At 42.7% G+C, this 16,692-nt stretch overlaps 1 protein-coding gene across 1 annotated transcript in view; it reads left to right on the forward strand.

Annotated features, from left to right (window-relative positions):
- The window catches only part of zgc:172323 (uncharacterized protein LOC564165 homolog), a 48,420-nt gene that overhangs the window by 4,272 nt on the left and 27,456 nt on the right, over nt 1-16,692 (forward strand). Inside the window, exons 2-3 of the mRNA XM_068018726.1 lie at nt 2,505-2,655; nt 8,617-8,766. Coding sequence (XP_067874827.1) covers nt 2,505-2,655; nt 8,617-8,766 — 301 coding nt within the window. The remainder of the gene's footprint in view (nt 1-2,504; nt 2,656-8,616; nt 8,767-16,692) is intronic.

Below are 16,692 nucleotides of genomic sequence, written 5' to 3' on the forward strand. Positions count from 1 at the left end.
TTTTACCGAGTCTACGATAAATAATTCAATACAGTTTATGTAGGGACAGGGAAGAAACATGAGAGCGCAAAGTGAGTTCAGGCTTTCAATGAGCTCCATATTTTGCAATTCCCCATTCTGGACAGGTTTGCGTCATTCACTACAATTATTCATGCTTCCTTGCGACTGAAGCATTCTATATTTACTGGATAACTGGGATTTTCTGCTGATCCATAGTTGCCCTCCATTAGCTTACTTTTATTTAACCAGTAATGAATGACAATCAAACACTTCGGCTGGACTCAGCCATGATGACTGTTTTAGCAAAGATCCAGTTGCTCTTTAATTTGGAATGGGAGGACTAGGAGAATTGATCCACCTCGCGGTCTCATTTCCGAAAGAAACCATTGTGAAACCTATTATAATAATTAGTTCATCATTTGTACATAGACATTCACCACACTGGTTTCACGATGCATTACTGCTTGATCTCTTGATCAGTCAGGTTGTTTCTGATGAATAGGAACTTGACCAAATAATACATTAAAAAAATCATGTACATACCCACAACTCATTTGTAAGTAGGCGCTTGGCAGCCGGGAGGTGGGGGTGGTTGGTGATTAAAAGGACGGAGAACAAATCTTTAACGGAAATTTATTTTGTTTCAGCACGCATCCTTTTTGCGAAACAAAATAACTCTGGCGGTTAGAGGTGTGTTCAGCCAGTTACAGGTTAATCGATTCGCACATATTCACTCAATGAAAGTATCGCGTCAGTAGGCATTAAATTACGATCTCGTATTTTCACTTGTTATAAATCGAGAGGATTGAACCATACATTATTAACGGCAGAGTAACATGTAACAGTTTAGAATAGCGTAACAAGAGCAGATAAAACACGAAACACATAAATACAAAAGAAGGCGATGTCAGGCACTATTGCACAATATTGCACGATGAATATTTTACATAAACTGTTCCAGAATAACTATTCAAGGATACCCAGGAAATGTCAATTCGTTTAGCTCTACCCTCTAAAATATGTGTTTATAAATGTTTTTGAAGAAGTGCTGACGTACTTGCTTACAGGCTGTTGGGAAATTGCTGTATTCTGTGGGACACCTTCCGAACACTTCAAAAGGAATGGCGTGAATGTGTGGCAAAGGTGTAAACCTGTTATCAGTCGAGAATCTGACAGCTACCCGAAATCTCACATAAAAATTTTATATCATTCGTCACACAAGTATGATCTTTGCAACCGTCTGCTTCAAATTAAATTAGAATTGAATTTAAATGTCACATCTACTCTTGAAATATCTGTACGGATTGAAGGAATGCTAGTGCAATAAATACATTGTTAGCACTGACACGTGTATGCGCAATGGTTGACTCTTCTACGACACAAAGACGAGCTTTTGATTGATTTTTTCCTGTATTTTACTCATTATTCATATTGCTATTGTGAAAGTGATGGAAATGTTAAGGGATCATCAGTTCGTACAAGTCATGAACTGAACAGTTAATTATTTGCATTATCAACAATGACTAATCGTGCACTGCCAAATATTTGTTAATTTAATGAGAGCGATTAGTGCGTTCTTTAAGGACTACGTTTGGAATTTCTGAACATCAATAGTGCAAGATGCAATCTTTTGCATTTACATACACAGATTACAGGACTGGTTTATGTTTAAAACGCCGTTTTAAATAATCTAAGATATTCAAATTACAGAAAGGGTTTCCGTATTGCGTATGACACTACACGTAAGGCGCGATCTTCCCATCTGCAAATATATTTAGTTTTCATTAAAATGATAGCCTTTTTATTTTTTTCATCAGTTACGTGAGCAGTTAAAAGAACACTTTTAAGTGATGTTATTATAGTAAATGAATTGAAATTATGGTATGAATACAGCATTGAACTGTGTGGTCCGACTGTACTTATAATCGTCCAGACCAGATCTGCTTTGTGCATTGCAGCCCTCACAAATAACCAGTCTCCCAAGAAAATTTATATTCTTAATGCATTCGACAGTTTTCAAACGATGTTATATATCTAAAACACTAAATACAAAGCTGCATTAAAGGAATAGATTTGAGACCGCAGAACGCACTATTAAGGATTTTAAGGCGTTTATTTTCAGTGGCCTGAGCCTTACGTTTTAGCTGCTATTGCAATCGCATTTATGTTGTCATTAATAACTAAGTTTGCAGCATTATATATTAGTGATTCTTATAACACTCAAAACTATTACAGCGAAGCATTGTGCAATCGTCTTTATTTAACACGTTATTTTCAGTTTCTCCAGCCTTCACTGCAATATCTTGTCTACATAGTACAGGTACAATAGTTTTTATAACTACACTTGCAATCTACTTTTCTCGAAGATTCACGAATAACTGGGTTAGACGATTTCGAAATGTAATAGCTAATATACATAAACGATAATGAATCTTTTTGGGAACCTCTTGTTAACAAGGTGTAGTTTGAATGCTGTTAACGTCCTGAACTCTTTACTATGACAGCATGGGTACACTTTACCCAGGAGCGGGGATAGAACCAGCTCTGGATCTGAATGCCGCGTCAGCAGCAAATCAGGAATTCCTAAGCACTAGAACCAACGAAAGGAAAGAGATGATCATTCTCAACGACAGGCTGGCTGCTTACATCGAGAAAGTAAGAAATGCTTAAAGCTGTAACATCCGCAACATAATCCACAACCCCAGAAGCCATCTCCATCCATAACTAAATGCATCTAAATTTAGTTTGATATGTCGAACAATTATTAATATCTAATCATACATGTTATAAATTAAAATAAAATGATCAAGTGGGGAATTCCTCTGCATTGAAGCGGGATGGTTTTTCGAACTTGAAATATCAGTATCACTAAACTGAAGGCGATCGAGTCAAAATTTAAACAGGCCTCATTGACATAATCCGGCAGTAATCATCTGATTTAGATGCAGGAACAAAAATTAATATTTTAGTTTGGTTAAAGAGTGTTCTGGAAACATCACAATATTTTAAATCTGCAAAGAAAATATCATGAATTAAAAGTAAATTAAATCTAAAGGGATTAAAAGGAAGATAAGGGGATCGATGCTCCAGACAAACGTTAAATAGGGAAGGCACTGGAACCTCTTGTGTCGCTGCAGCAATTTTGACACACTATCAACTGGAATACAAGACCAGAATATTGATCTGTGATTTGTTCCTGTTGCATTGAAATGAGACTTATTAGACATTTTGTAGAATATACTAATGGTTGTTCACGTCAGAAGATGCATTATTTTATAAGGGGAGACGTGTAACATTATGAATTATTATAGACATAGAGAATGGTTACAGCACAGAAGGAGGCCATTTGGCCCGTCGTGTATGTGCCTGCTCTCTACAAGAGCAACTCCGCTAGTCCCACTCCCCCGCAGTTTCCCCAAAGCCCCGCAATTTCCTTTTCTTCAGGCGCTTACCCAATTCCCTTTTGAAAGCCGGAATTGAATGTGTATCCACCAGACTCTCAGGCAGTACATTCCAGATCCTAACCACTCACTGTATATATAAAAAAGGTTTTCCTCTTGTCGCTTTTGGTTCTTTTGCCAATCACCTTAAATCAGTGTCCTCTGGTTCTTGATCCTCCCACCAATGGGAACAGTTTCTATCTACTCTGTCCCACCACTCATGATTTTGAACACATCTGTCAAATTTCCTCTCAGCCTTCTCTTGAAGGAGAACAGCCCCAGCATCCCCAATCTATCCATATAACTGACATCCCTCATCCCTGGAACAATTTCCATAAATCTTTTCTGCACTGACTCCAATCCTTCCTAAAGTGTAGTGCCCAGAATTGGATACCATACTCCAGTTGAGTCCAAGCCCATGTTTGGTAAAGGTTCGCCATAACTTCTTTGCAATTTACTCTAAGCCTCTCATTATAAAGCCCAGGATCCTGTATGCCTTATTAATCACTTTCTCAACCTAACCTGCCCTGCCACCTTCAACAATTTGTGCTCATATACCTCCATGTCCCTCTGCTCCTGCACCCACTTTGGAATTGTACCCAGTGTGTTATATTACCTCTTCTCATTCTTCCTACCAAAATGAATCACTTCACACTTCTCTGCATTAAATTTCATCTGCCATGAGTCCAACCATTCCACCAGCCTGACTATGCCCTCTTGATAAATTAGATAATTTAAACCAAAATTTGGCATTGGTCTTCACGGTGGAGGACTCTATAAACATCTCACATCAGATAAGCAAGGAGCTAATGGGAGGAAAGATCTTGTAACAGTCTCTATCACAAGGGACAAAGTATTTGACAAATTAAGGGGACTAAAGGCAGACAAGTCGCCAGGACCTGATGGCCTACATCCAAGGGTTTTAAAGGAAGTGGCTGCAGAAATAGTGGAGGCTTTGGTCGAAATATTCCAGAATTCACTGAATTCCGGGAGGGTCCTAGTGGATTGGAAAACCACTAATGTGATGCCCATGTTCAAGAAAGGAGGGAGACGATAAGTAGGAAACTATAAGCCAGTCAGCTTAACATCGGTCGCTGGGAAAATGCTAGAGTCCATTATTAAGGACGAAACAGCAGGACATTTAGAAAAGCTTAACACAATCAAACAGAGGCATCATGGTTTTGTGAAAGGGAAATCATGTTTGATAAATTTGTTAGTGTTCTTTGAGGATATAACAAGCAGAATTGATAAAGGGCAACTGGTAGACGTAGTGTATTTGGATTTCCAGAAGGCATTTGATAAGTTGCCACATAAAAGATTGTTGCACAAGATAGGAGCTCATGGTATTAGCATAGAAGGATTGGTTAACTCACAGAAGACAGAGTGTCGGGATTAATGGGTCTTTTTCAGGTTGGAAAGACGTAATTAGTGGAGTGCCACAAGGATCAGTCCTAGGGCCTCAATTATTTACATCTATATTAGTGACATGGAGGAGGGGGCGGAGTGTAATATATCCAAATTTGCTGATGATACAAAAATAAATGGAATGGCATGTTGTGATGAGGACATAAGGAATCTGCAAGGGGATATAGATAGGTTGTGTGAGTGGGCAAAAACTTGTCAGATGGAGTTTAATGTAGGAAAGTGAGAGGTTGTGCACTTTGGTAGGAAGAGTCAAAAGGCAGACTATTATTTAAATGGAGAGAGACTCCAAAAAAGTGCAGCACAGAGGGATCTGGGTGTTCTTGTGCATGAAACACAAAATATTAGCATGCAGGTGCAGCAAGTAGTTAAGAAGGCAAATTGAATTTTGGCCTTTATTGCTGGGGGTTGGAGTTTAAAGATAGGGAAATCTTGTTACAACTGTACAGGGTGTTAGTGAGGCCGTACCTGGAGTACTGTGTACAGTTTTGGTCCCCATATTTAAGAAAGGATATACTGGCATTGGAGGCAGTTCAAAAGAGATTCACTAGGCTGATTCCTGGGCTGAAGGGGTTGATTATCAAGAACGGCTAAACAGGTTAGGCCTTTATTCATTAGAGTTTAGAAGAATGAGGGGTGAGCTTATTGAAACGTACAAGATTCTGAGGGGGCTTGAGAGGGTAGATGTTGAGAAGATGATTCCACTAGTGGGGGAATCTTGAACTAGGGGACATAGCTACAGAATGAGGGGATGCTCATTTAAAACTGAGATGCAAAGGAATTTCTTCTCTCAGGGGTTAGTGAATGTTTGGAATTGAAATGAAAGAGAGTTGTGGAGGCTAGATCACTGAAAGTATTTAAAGAGGAGGTAGATAGATTTTTGAAATATCAGGGAGTTGAGGGCTATGAGGAGCTGGCATGAAAGAGGAGTTAAGGTCTGGGGCAGATCAGCCATGATCTTATTGAATGGTGGGGCAGACTTCAGGGGCCGAACGGCCTACTCCTGCTCCTATTTCTTATGCTCTTAAGTTCTTATAAAGTTTATCACTATCCTCCTCATAGTTCACAATATTTCCAAGTTTGGTGTCATCAAAAAAGCATGAAATTGTGTCCTGCACACCCAAGTCTAGGTCATTAATATAGATTAAAAAAAACCTAGTACTGAGTACCAATCCCTGGGAACCCCAGATTATTCCTTCCTCCAGTCCTGAAAAGCAACTCTTCACCTCTAGTCTGTGTTTCCTGTCACTCAGCTAGCTTCATATCCATGCTGCCACTAGCCCTTTTATTCTATGGGCTTTTGCTTTGCTGACAAGCCTGTTTTGTGGTACTTTATCAAACACCTTTTGGAAGTCCATGTACACCACTTCAACTGCATTACCTGGATCAACGCTCTCTGTCACCTCAGAACTTAATCAAGTTAGTTAAACTTGATTTGCCTTTAAACAAAATCCATGCTGACTTTCCTTAATTAATCCACCTGTTAATTTTGTCCTAGATTATCGTTTCTAAAAGCTTTCCGCTACCAATGTTAAACTGACTGGCCTGTAGTTGCTGGGTTTATCCTTACACCCTTTTTGAACAGTGTAACATTTTTAATTCTCCAGTCCTCTGGCACAACTCCCCATGTGACAGTATCCTCAGATGCATCCCATCCGGTCCTGGTGACTTATCAACTTTAAGTACAGCCAGCCTTTCTAATGCCTCTTCTTTGTTAATTTTGAACTCATCCAGTATCTCAACTACTTCCGCTTTCACTGATTTTGGCAGCATCTTCTTCCTTGGTAAAGACAGATGCAAAGTATTCATATATTATCTCAGCCATATCCTTTGCCTCCATGCGTAAATCTCCTTTTTGGTCCCTAATCAGCCTCACCCCTCCTCTTACTACCCTTTTACTAATTAAATGCCTGAAGAAGACTTTTGGTTTCCTTTTCATGTTAGCTACCAGTCTCTTCTCATACTCTCTCTCATTACCTCTCTTATTAACATTTTCACTTCCCCTCTGAACTTCCTATATGCAGCCTGGTTCTCCCTTGTATAATGAGCCTGACATCTGTTATGCACACCTTTTTCTGCTTCATCTTGCTCTCTATCTCTTTCATCATCCAAGGAGCTCTGGCTTTGGTTTCCTAACCTTCTTTCCTCGTACAAATGCACCTTACTATGATCAGGTGAGGAGAGGTCGTAAGGCTCTCCTGCCCTTCCTCTTGTTTGACTGCAACAGGTTTTATTCCTTTTTAAAACCGTGGATGTGCTTACCACTTCAGTTATGTTTCACTTACCCCTGTTATGATCGTAAAAGAACCAATTGGACAGGTTTTTTTGAGTTTAAACAAGAAAGAGGTGTGTTTATTGTACTTAGCAATAAAACTAAACCTGATCTAAAAATAATATAATTAGGTTATACTTTCATTCACACACACACATGAGAATCTCACACACAGAGTGCAGAGTTTGTTTTGGATTAGAGTCCAGAACAAGTAAAAATCAATATATAGTCTGTGGGGTTGGATGACTCATTAACCTCCAACTGAAGTTGTGTTCTTGAAGTCTTTGGCTGGTACAAGTGCACTTTGTGGCTGGCCCAACTGGCTCAGTGTTTTCTTAGAAACAGAACTGTAGGTGGCTTTTTTCCCCTGGGGTCTCTATCTGTAGCAATCTGTAGGCTTGGATAGTCCACAGTCACAGACGGTTTTCAAACTTGCGGTGTTATCTGGAGAGAGAGATATACATACACACAGACCCACTGGGGTTCTGCCTGGTTAACAGTCGAAGGCTGTCTGCTTCAAAGTCTCAGGAGCTTGTCTGCTGTGTGTAACAAAACTCTCAGTTTTACACAGCCTGGGGAGACTATCACATGATTCCCTCAATCCCCTTTGTTTTTAATGAGGTCAAAATTCAAAAACCCAAACCTCTCTCAGGTGGTATTGTCAGTGTTTACCTCCTGGAAGCATTCTCCACTCATGAATGCCTCAAGATGGTTTTGAATGTCCCACTAATGAGGGTGATATGGATAATCTACTCAGTTAGCCAAAGCATTGTCCTGGATGGGATTCTTGTTAGACATGAGTCTCCAATTTGATGTCCTGGAATGTGAGGCATTTCAGATGCAAATTGTGGTGGCCATCTTGGCTGTCAGCTTTTTATAATTTAACTGTAAGATGCCAGCTTTCCTTTTTAAAAGTTTAATGTAGGTTTCCAACCAATGAAAATCCTTATTTGACATGGCATGTTTTCTTGACAACTTCAACTGTACCTGAACAATCTCTTTAAAGGCAGCCCAGTTCTGTTACTGTTTTGCCTGTCAATCTTTGATTTCAATTTACCTGGGCCGGATCTGTTCTCATCCCACTGAAATTGACTTTCCTCCAATTAAGTATTTTTACTCTAGATTGCTCCTTGTCCTTTTCCATAGCTTACCTAAACCTTGTGATACTATGATCACTGTTCCCTAAATGTTCTCCTACTGACACTTGATCCACCTCATTCCCATCAGAATATCTGATGAAAGGTCATCGATCTGAAACATGAACTCTGTTTCTCTCTCCACAGATGCTGCCTGAACTGTTGAATATTTCCAGAATTTTCTGTTTTTATTCCTAAGGTGTAATACCAGATTTATGATGTGCTTGTGAAACTATTTTGCATCCATGTGAAAGTGGAAATACAACTGTCCAAATCACACCTTGTAATATTGATATGCATTGGACTGATCTCTTGAACTGATTGCTTTGTACTGTGTGTGTGGCAGGTGCGGAATCTGGAACAGGAAAACCGAATTCTGGAGGCAGAGGTTGAGACTCTGAAGAGTCGCTGTCTGCATCCACAAGGTGTGAGGGTTCTATATGAGGAACAACTCCGAGATCTGCGCCACGCAGCCGATCAAATGAAAATTCAACGGGTAACACACAGTCAGTTCTTTGAAACAAGCACATCATTATTTCATGATTTAAACCAGCATTTGGACCAATTTGTTCTGCTACAAAATTTGTGTTAATAACAAATGGGTTCTGTTCTGCTTTGATGCAAAATGTGTGTTACAATTAAAATTTGAATTCACTAATCTGATTGAATGGAGGTGAAGGAGGTGAACCTCCATGAGGGATAATCCCAGTCATCTACCATAGTCATGGAACCCCTGGAAATACAGCATAAACTATGTTAATGCAATTATTCTGGGGTTTCCGTGGCATTTAAACCAAGGCCAAGTTGGATGAGCGGGAGAACCCCTCAGGAAATTCACCCCATCTATTGCTTCTTTCAAGCTTTTTGAAAATCTCCTTTTTACGCTCAGCAAGGTCAATGCATCAATAGGAGCTAGATTTGAACTCAGGCCCAGGAGATGAAAGCTCAGCACATCAGTGCAAAAGATAAGGCAGAAGCATTTGCAACAATCTTCGGCCAGAAGTCCCGAGTTGATGATCCATCTAGGCCTCCTCCTGAAGTCCCCAGCATCACAGATGCCAGACTTCAGCCAATTCGATTCACTCTGCGTGATATCAAGAAATGACTGAAGCCATTGGATACTGCAAAGGCTATGGGCCCTGACAATATTCCGGCAATAGTACTGAAGACCTGTGCTGCAGAACTTGCCGTGCCCCTAGCCAAGCTGTTCCAGTACAGTTACAACACTGGTATCTACCTGGCAATGTGGAAAATTGCCCAGGTATGTCTTGTACACAAAAAGCAGGACAAGTCCAACCCGGCCAATTACCGCCCCATCAGTCTACTCTCAATCATCAGTAAAGTGATGGGAGGTGTCATCACCAGTGCCATCATGCAGCACTTGCTGAGCAATAACCTGCTCAGTGATACCCAGTTTGGGTTCCGCCAGGGCCACTCAGCTCCTGACCTCATTACAACCTTGGTTCAAACATGGACAAAAGAGCTGAACTCAAGAGGTGAGGTGAGAGTGACTGCCCTTGACATCAAGACAGCATTTGACCGAGTATGGCATCAAGGAGCCCTAGCAAAACTGAAGTCAATGGGAATCAAGGGGAAAACTCTCCGCTGGTTGGAGTCATACGTAATGCAAAGGAAGATGGTTGTGGTTGTTGGAGGTCAATCATTTGAGCTCCAGGACATCACTGCAGGAGTTCCTCAGGGTAGTGTCCTGGGCCCCACCATCTTCAGCTGCTTCATCAATGACCTTCCTTCAATCATAAGGTCAGAAGTCGGGATGTTCACTGATGATTGCACAATGTTCAGCACAATTCGCAACTCCTCAAATACTGAAGCAGTCCGTGTAGAAATGCAGCAAGATCTGGACAATATCCAGGCTTGGGCTGAAAGTGGTAAGTAACATTCGTGCCACACAAGTGCCAGGCAATGGCCATCTCCAATAAGAGAGAATTTAACCATCTCCCCTTGACATTCAATGGCATTACGATCGCTGAATCCCCCACTCGCAACATCCTAGGGGGAACCATTGACCAGAAACTGAACTGGAGTAGCCATATAAATACCATGGCTACAAGAGCAGGTCTGAGGCTAGGAATCCTGCGGCAAGCAACTCACCTCCTGACTCCCCAAAGCCTGTCCACCATCTACAAAGCAGGAGTGTAATGGAATACTCTCCACTTGCCTGGATGGGTGCAGCTCCAACAACACTCAAGAAGCTCGACACCATCCAGGACAAAGCAGCCCACTTGATTGACACACCATCCACAAACATTCACTTCCTCCACCACCGACACACAGTGGCAGCAGTGTGTACCATCTACAAGATGCACTGCAGCAGCGCACCAAGGGTCCTCAGACAGCACCTTCCAAACCCGCGACCTCTACCAACTAGGAGGACAAGGGCAGTAAATACATGGGAGCAGCACCACCTGCAAGTTCCCCTTCAGGTCACACACCATCCTGACTTGGAACTATATTGCCGTTCCTTCATTCAGGGTCAAAATCCTGGAACACCCTTCCTAACAGCACTGTGGGTGTACCTACCTCACATGGACTGCAGCGGTTCATAAAGGCAGCTCACCACCACCTTCTCAAGGGCAATTAGGGATGGGCAATAAATGCTGGCCTAGCCAGAAACGCCCACATCCCATGAAAGAATGAAAAAAATTATGTAACCCATATTACTATCTTATTCCATATATCTTTCAGTAATTTTGCTTTCAATGAATAAACTCCAATTACATAATTTTGTTCAACAGCATATTTAAATTAAGGTAAAAATGGACACTGGTACCAAGCAATGTAGTTAAGGAATAGTTTGTGTGGATCAGACCTTAAATCTAGTGTTTCAAGGTAGCTGGAACATACATTGGAGTTTGATAAATCTGCAAGTTATGTTAGTACCCCAATACATTTTCATCAGATCTTTCTATGCTTCTACTAACTAGCAGGGTGGATTTGTAAAAGAATGAAAGACTTGCATTTCTATAGTGCCTTTCATGACATCCCAAAGCACTTTATAACCAATGAAACACTTTTTAAGTGTACTCACTGTTGTAATGTAGGAAATGCAGGAGCCAATTTGCGCACAGCAAGGTTCTGCAAACATCAAAGTGATAATGACCAGATAATCTGTTTTATTGACGTTGATTGAGGGATAAATATTGGGGAAGACACCAGTGATAACTCTCCTGATTTTCTTTGATGTAGTGCCATGGGATCTTTTATATCTACTTGAGAGAGCAGACTGGGTCTCAGTTTAACTTCTCATGTAAAAGATGGCACCAATTACAGTGCAGCACTCCCTCAGTAATGCACTGGAGTGTCAGCCTAGATTTTTGTATTCAAGTCTCTGGAGTGGCACTTGAAGACCCCTTTCTCTCTATGCCTGAAAGAATCACATACCAGAGTACCTCAGTCATCTGTATGTGTATTGCTGTGTCAGTAGCAGTGCCGAAAGCAGGAAAGATAACCTGTTTTCCTGGGCTCCTTGACTACTTTGGGCCTTACTGGTGCTTGTAAATCTGTTGCTCAAACAGGTGTGTTTTGGTAATTACGTCATATTGTGCGCAATTTCTGGGATTTTATCTGGGCGATGGGGGTCTTGACCTCCAGCAAAAGCGCCGCTGAGAACCCCGTGTCACCCCTTCTGTGGGAGGCCCACTGAATCAATTGCCAATTAGGGACTTGACTGGACAGCGGCGGGCCTTCGATGAGATCAAGGACCTTGGCGATTGAAGTCCCACTCTCTGAGAGCTGCTGATCAATCAAAGGCTGGCAGCTCTTTAATTGAGCAACACCACGGCGGAGGTGATGCTGCTGCCTGTGGAGCACCCACTCAAGGCCTAAAGCGGCGCTGGACTCAGGCCACAGGCCACAGGTAGGTCAGGGCGGGAGGGTTTTTGCAGGGTGGGGGTCACGGGGGAGGGAGTGTAGTAGGGCTGGCAGCAAGGGAAGGGTTTGGCTCTCGTGGCCCCTCCCCCCATTCCTGATGCTGGTCCCTCGTTCAAGCACTAAGTGCCTTTTAATGGGGGCACCCCCGCCACCCCCCGAGCCATCAAATAACCTGCGCAGGTTTGCTTGGCGTGCTTCCCATGCGGCGACAGACCCACCTGCTATTGGGCTAATTGCGGTGGCGGTGGGATGGGGCCCTTAATTCGGCATTAATTGTCTACTTAAGGGTCTCAATTGGTGGCAGACCTACTTTCTGTGGAGGCGGGAAGGTGGCAGGGTCCCTCCCCAGCCACCATCCTTCCAGATTACAGGCTCTCCCCGCCTCCAAACCCGCCATTGGGGAATTGGGGAGAGCATAAAATTCCCCCCAATGTCATCACACACAGACATCTTTGCGGTGACATCAGTAGTCTGCACTTGTGTGTTGGTCAAACATAACTGCTAGCCAATGCATGTGTTGGGTATCTGGCTCCCATATTGTGGCCAACTCATAAGAAAACTTAAATAAAAGCAAAATACTGCGGATGCTGGAAATCTGAAACAAAAACAAGAAATGCTGGATTCACTCAGCAGGTCTGGCAGCATCTGTGGAAAGAGAAGCAGAGTTAACGTTTCGGGTCAGTGACCCTTCTTCGGAACTGACAAATATTAGAAAAGTCACAGATTATAAACAAGTGAGGTGGGGATTGGGCAAGAGATAACAAAGAGATCACACCCTACCTCCTGTAAGGACTCCATTCCATTCTCCCAGTTTCTCCGTCTCCGACGCATCTGCTCTGATGATGCTACCTTCCATGACGGTGCTTCTGATATGACCTCCTTTTTCCTCAACCGAGGATTTCCCCCCACTGTGGTTGACAGGGCCCTCAACCGTGTCCGACCCATTCCCCGCACCTCTACCCTCACCCCTTCCCCTCCCTCCCAGAACCGTGACAGGGTTCCCCTTGTCCTCACTTTTCATCCCACCAGCCTCCATATCCAAAGGATCATCCTCCGCCATTTTCGCCACCTCCAGCGTGATGCCACTACCAGTCGCATCTTCCCCTCCCTTCCCCTGTCAGCATTCCGAAGGGATCGTTCCCTCCGCGACACCCTGGTCCACTCCTCCATTACCCCCACCACCTCGTCCCCGTCCCAGGGCACCTTCCCTTGCAATCGCAGGAGGTGTAATACCTGCCCATTTACCTCCTCTCTCCTCACTATCCCAGGCCCCAAACACTCCTTTCAGGTGAAGCAGCGATTTACTTGTACTTCTTTCAATGTAGTATACTGTATTCGCTGCTCACAGTGTGGTCTCCTCTACATTGGGGAGACCAAGCGCAGACTGGGTGACCGCTTTGCGGAACATCTCCGCTCAGTCCGCAAGCAGGACCCTGAGCATCCGGTTGCTTGCCATTTCAACACTCCCCCCTGCTCTCATGCTCACATCTCTGTCCTGGGATTGCTGCAGTGTTCCAGTGAACATCAACGCAAGCTCGAGGAACAGCATCTCATCTACCGATTAGGCACACTACAGCCTGCCGGACTGAACATTGAGTTCAATAATTTCAGAGCATGACAGCCCCCCACTTTACTTTCATTTTTAGTCATTTTTAGTTATTTTTTCTTCCTTTTTTTTTTGCATTCCTTTTTACATTTTTTACAAACTTTTTTTGCATTTATTTCATTTCATCTTAGTTTGTTCAGTTTGCTTACCCACTGTTTTTTTCAGGTTGTTTTTCTTCAGGTTTGCACTTGCTGATGTTCAATATTCAGTATATTCACACCTAATCTGTACTGATGCTTTGTCTTTCAACACACCATTAACATATTGTTTGCCTTTGCTCCGTGACCTTTTGGTCAGCTATGTGGCCTGGTCCAATCTGCACCTTCTCCTTTGTTATCTCTTGCCCAATCCCCACCTCACTTGTTTATAATCTGTGACTTTTCTAATATTTGTCAGTTCCGAAGAAGGGTCACTGACCCGAAACTTTAACTCTGCTTCTCTTTCCACAGATGCTGCCAGACCTGCTGAGTGAATCCAGCATTTCTTGTTTTTGTTTCATAAGAAAACTTACTGTGTGTTATAAAATGTGAAGCAGCTCAGTTAATTCATTCCTCTGAGACTCTGGACTGTAATATACAAGATATTAGATAATAATTATAATACCTTAGCCACACAAATTAAATTCTAAGGGCCTTTAGATCAATATAAATAAATTCTAATTTGGTACAAGAATAGTCACAGTTGATCTTGCACTAAGTTACTGAACTGAATTCTCATATCATTTGTGCACTTAACTATTTCAAAGAAGAAGTTGTAATGACAGAATTAGCAACTCTGCTTAAAAAGGAACAGATTATCTGGTCATTATCTAATTGCTGTTTTTGTGACCTTGCTGTGTGCAATCTGGCTGCTGCATTTGCTCACAAAAGCACTGTGGCTATATTTAAGAAGTAATTAATTGGCCTGACGTGTTGTTGAAATACACATACTTTTTTCCTTTTCAATGGGGAATAGCCTATTATGGCATTTGCTAAAGAATGCAAGATGCATCATCATTGGTTTTGAGATAATGAGACAGATTGCCCTCCATATTACTGCCCGAAAACAGGTAATCCCAGGGTGGAGAATGGAGCAAAATGGAACGGGTGGCCTTCTGCCACATCCCTGTGCATGAAGCAGGTTGCCTGCATTTTCCTCCAGCCTTTCTGCTGCCAGTTGCAGTTGCCCGCTCACTGGAGAGAGAGAGTCAGAGTATTGTTCACAGTGTCATTTCCTTCAGTTTTGCTCCAGCTTTACCTGATGGTAATAGCACTGGAATAAAAGAAGAATATGGTATCTGCAGCAGCAGTAGTAAGGCCATTCTAAGGGGCTCTCCCTTTTACATGGCACATGAGATGATTGGCAATTTTTTTTTAGAACATTACAGCGCAGTACAGGCCCTTCGGCCCTCGATGTTGCGCCGACCTGTGAAACCATCTGACCTACACTATTCCATTTTCATCCATATGTCTATCCAATGACCACTTAAATGCCCTTAAAGTTGGTGAGTCTACTACTGCTGTAGGCAGGGCGTTCCACGCCCCTACTACTCTCTGAGTAAAGAAACTACCTCTGACATCTGTCCTATATCTATCACCCCTCAACTTAAAGCTATGTCCCCTCGTGTTTGCCATCACCATCCGAGGAGAAAGACTCTCACTATCCACCCTATCTAACCCTCTGATTATCTTATATGTCTCTATTAAGTCACCTCTCCTCCTCCTTCTCTCCAACGAAAACAACCTCAAGTCCCTCAGCCTTTCCTCGTAAGACCTTCCCTCCATACCAGGCAACATCCTAGTAAATCTCCTCTGCACCCTTTCCATAGCTTCCACATCCTTCCTATAATGCGGTGACCAGAACTGCACGCAATACTCCAGGTGCGGTCTCACCAGAGTTTTGTACAGCTGCAGCATGACCTCGTGGCTCCGAAACTCGATCCCCCTACTAATAAAAGCTAACACACCATATGCCTTCTTAACAGCCCTATTAATCTGGGTAGCAACCTTCAGGGATTTATGCACCTGGACACCAAGACCTCTCTGTTCATCTACACTACCAAGAATCTTCCCATTAGCCCAGTACTCTGCATTGCTGTTACTCCTTCCAAAGTGAATCACCTCACACTTTTCCGCATTTAACTCCATTTGCCATCTCCTGGCTAGCTTGTAACTCTCAAGCGCCCTAACTCAGCCTTCACGTCTCATCCTAACATAAGCCTTCTTCTTCCTCTTGACAAGCGCTTCAACTTCTTTAGTAAACCACGGCTCCCTCGCTCGACAACTTCCTCCCTGCCTCACAGGTACATACTTATCAAGGACACGCAGTAGCTGCTCCTTGAATAAGCTCCACATTTCGATTGTTCCCATCCCCTGCAGTTTCCTTCCCCATCCTACGCATCCTAAATCTTGCCTAATCACATCATAATTTCCTTTCCCCCAGCTATAATTTTTGCCCTGCGGTATAGACCTGTCCCTGCCCATCGCTAAGGTAAACCTAACCGAATTGTGATCACTATCACCAAAGTGCTCACCTACATCTAAATCTAACACCTGGCCGGGTTCATTACCCAGTACCAAATCCAATGTGGCATCGCCCCTGGTTGGCCTGTCTACATACTGTGTCAGAAAACCCTCCTGCACACACTGGACAAAAACTGACCCATCTAAAGTACTCAAAGTACAATATGGGGATAGAGTTGACTGATCTTTTTCTAGAACTGTAAGAGTCGTAGAAATAAGGAAATGGGGCTTCTGGTATTTATTTATATTTGTGTTTAGCTGCTCCATTTAAAGATGCTGGTCTTTTATACTGCTGCAGCAGCAGAGAATTTTCCTCTCAAGTTGAGGTAGACTTCCTATGCAGAGCAGTGACACTGTTGGGAGCTTTCCTTGTGCATTTAATTGTTTTCAACCCAGGAAAAAAGGACTGGATCATATGGGATCA

This window comes from Heterodontus francisci, chromosome 3, assembly GCF_036365525.1.
Source record: "Heterodontus francisci isolate sHetFra1 chromosome 3, sHetFra1.hap1, whole genome shotgun sequence".
Lineage (NCBI taxonomy): Eukaryota > Metazoa > Chordata > Chondrichthyes > Heterodontiformes > Heterodontidae > Heterodontus > Heterodontus francisci.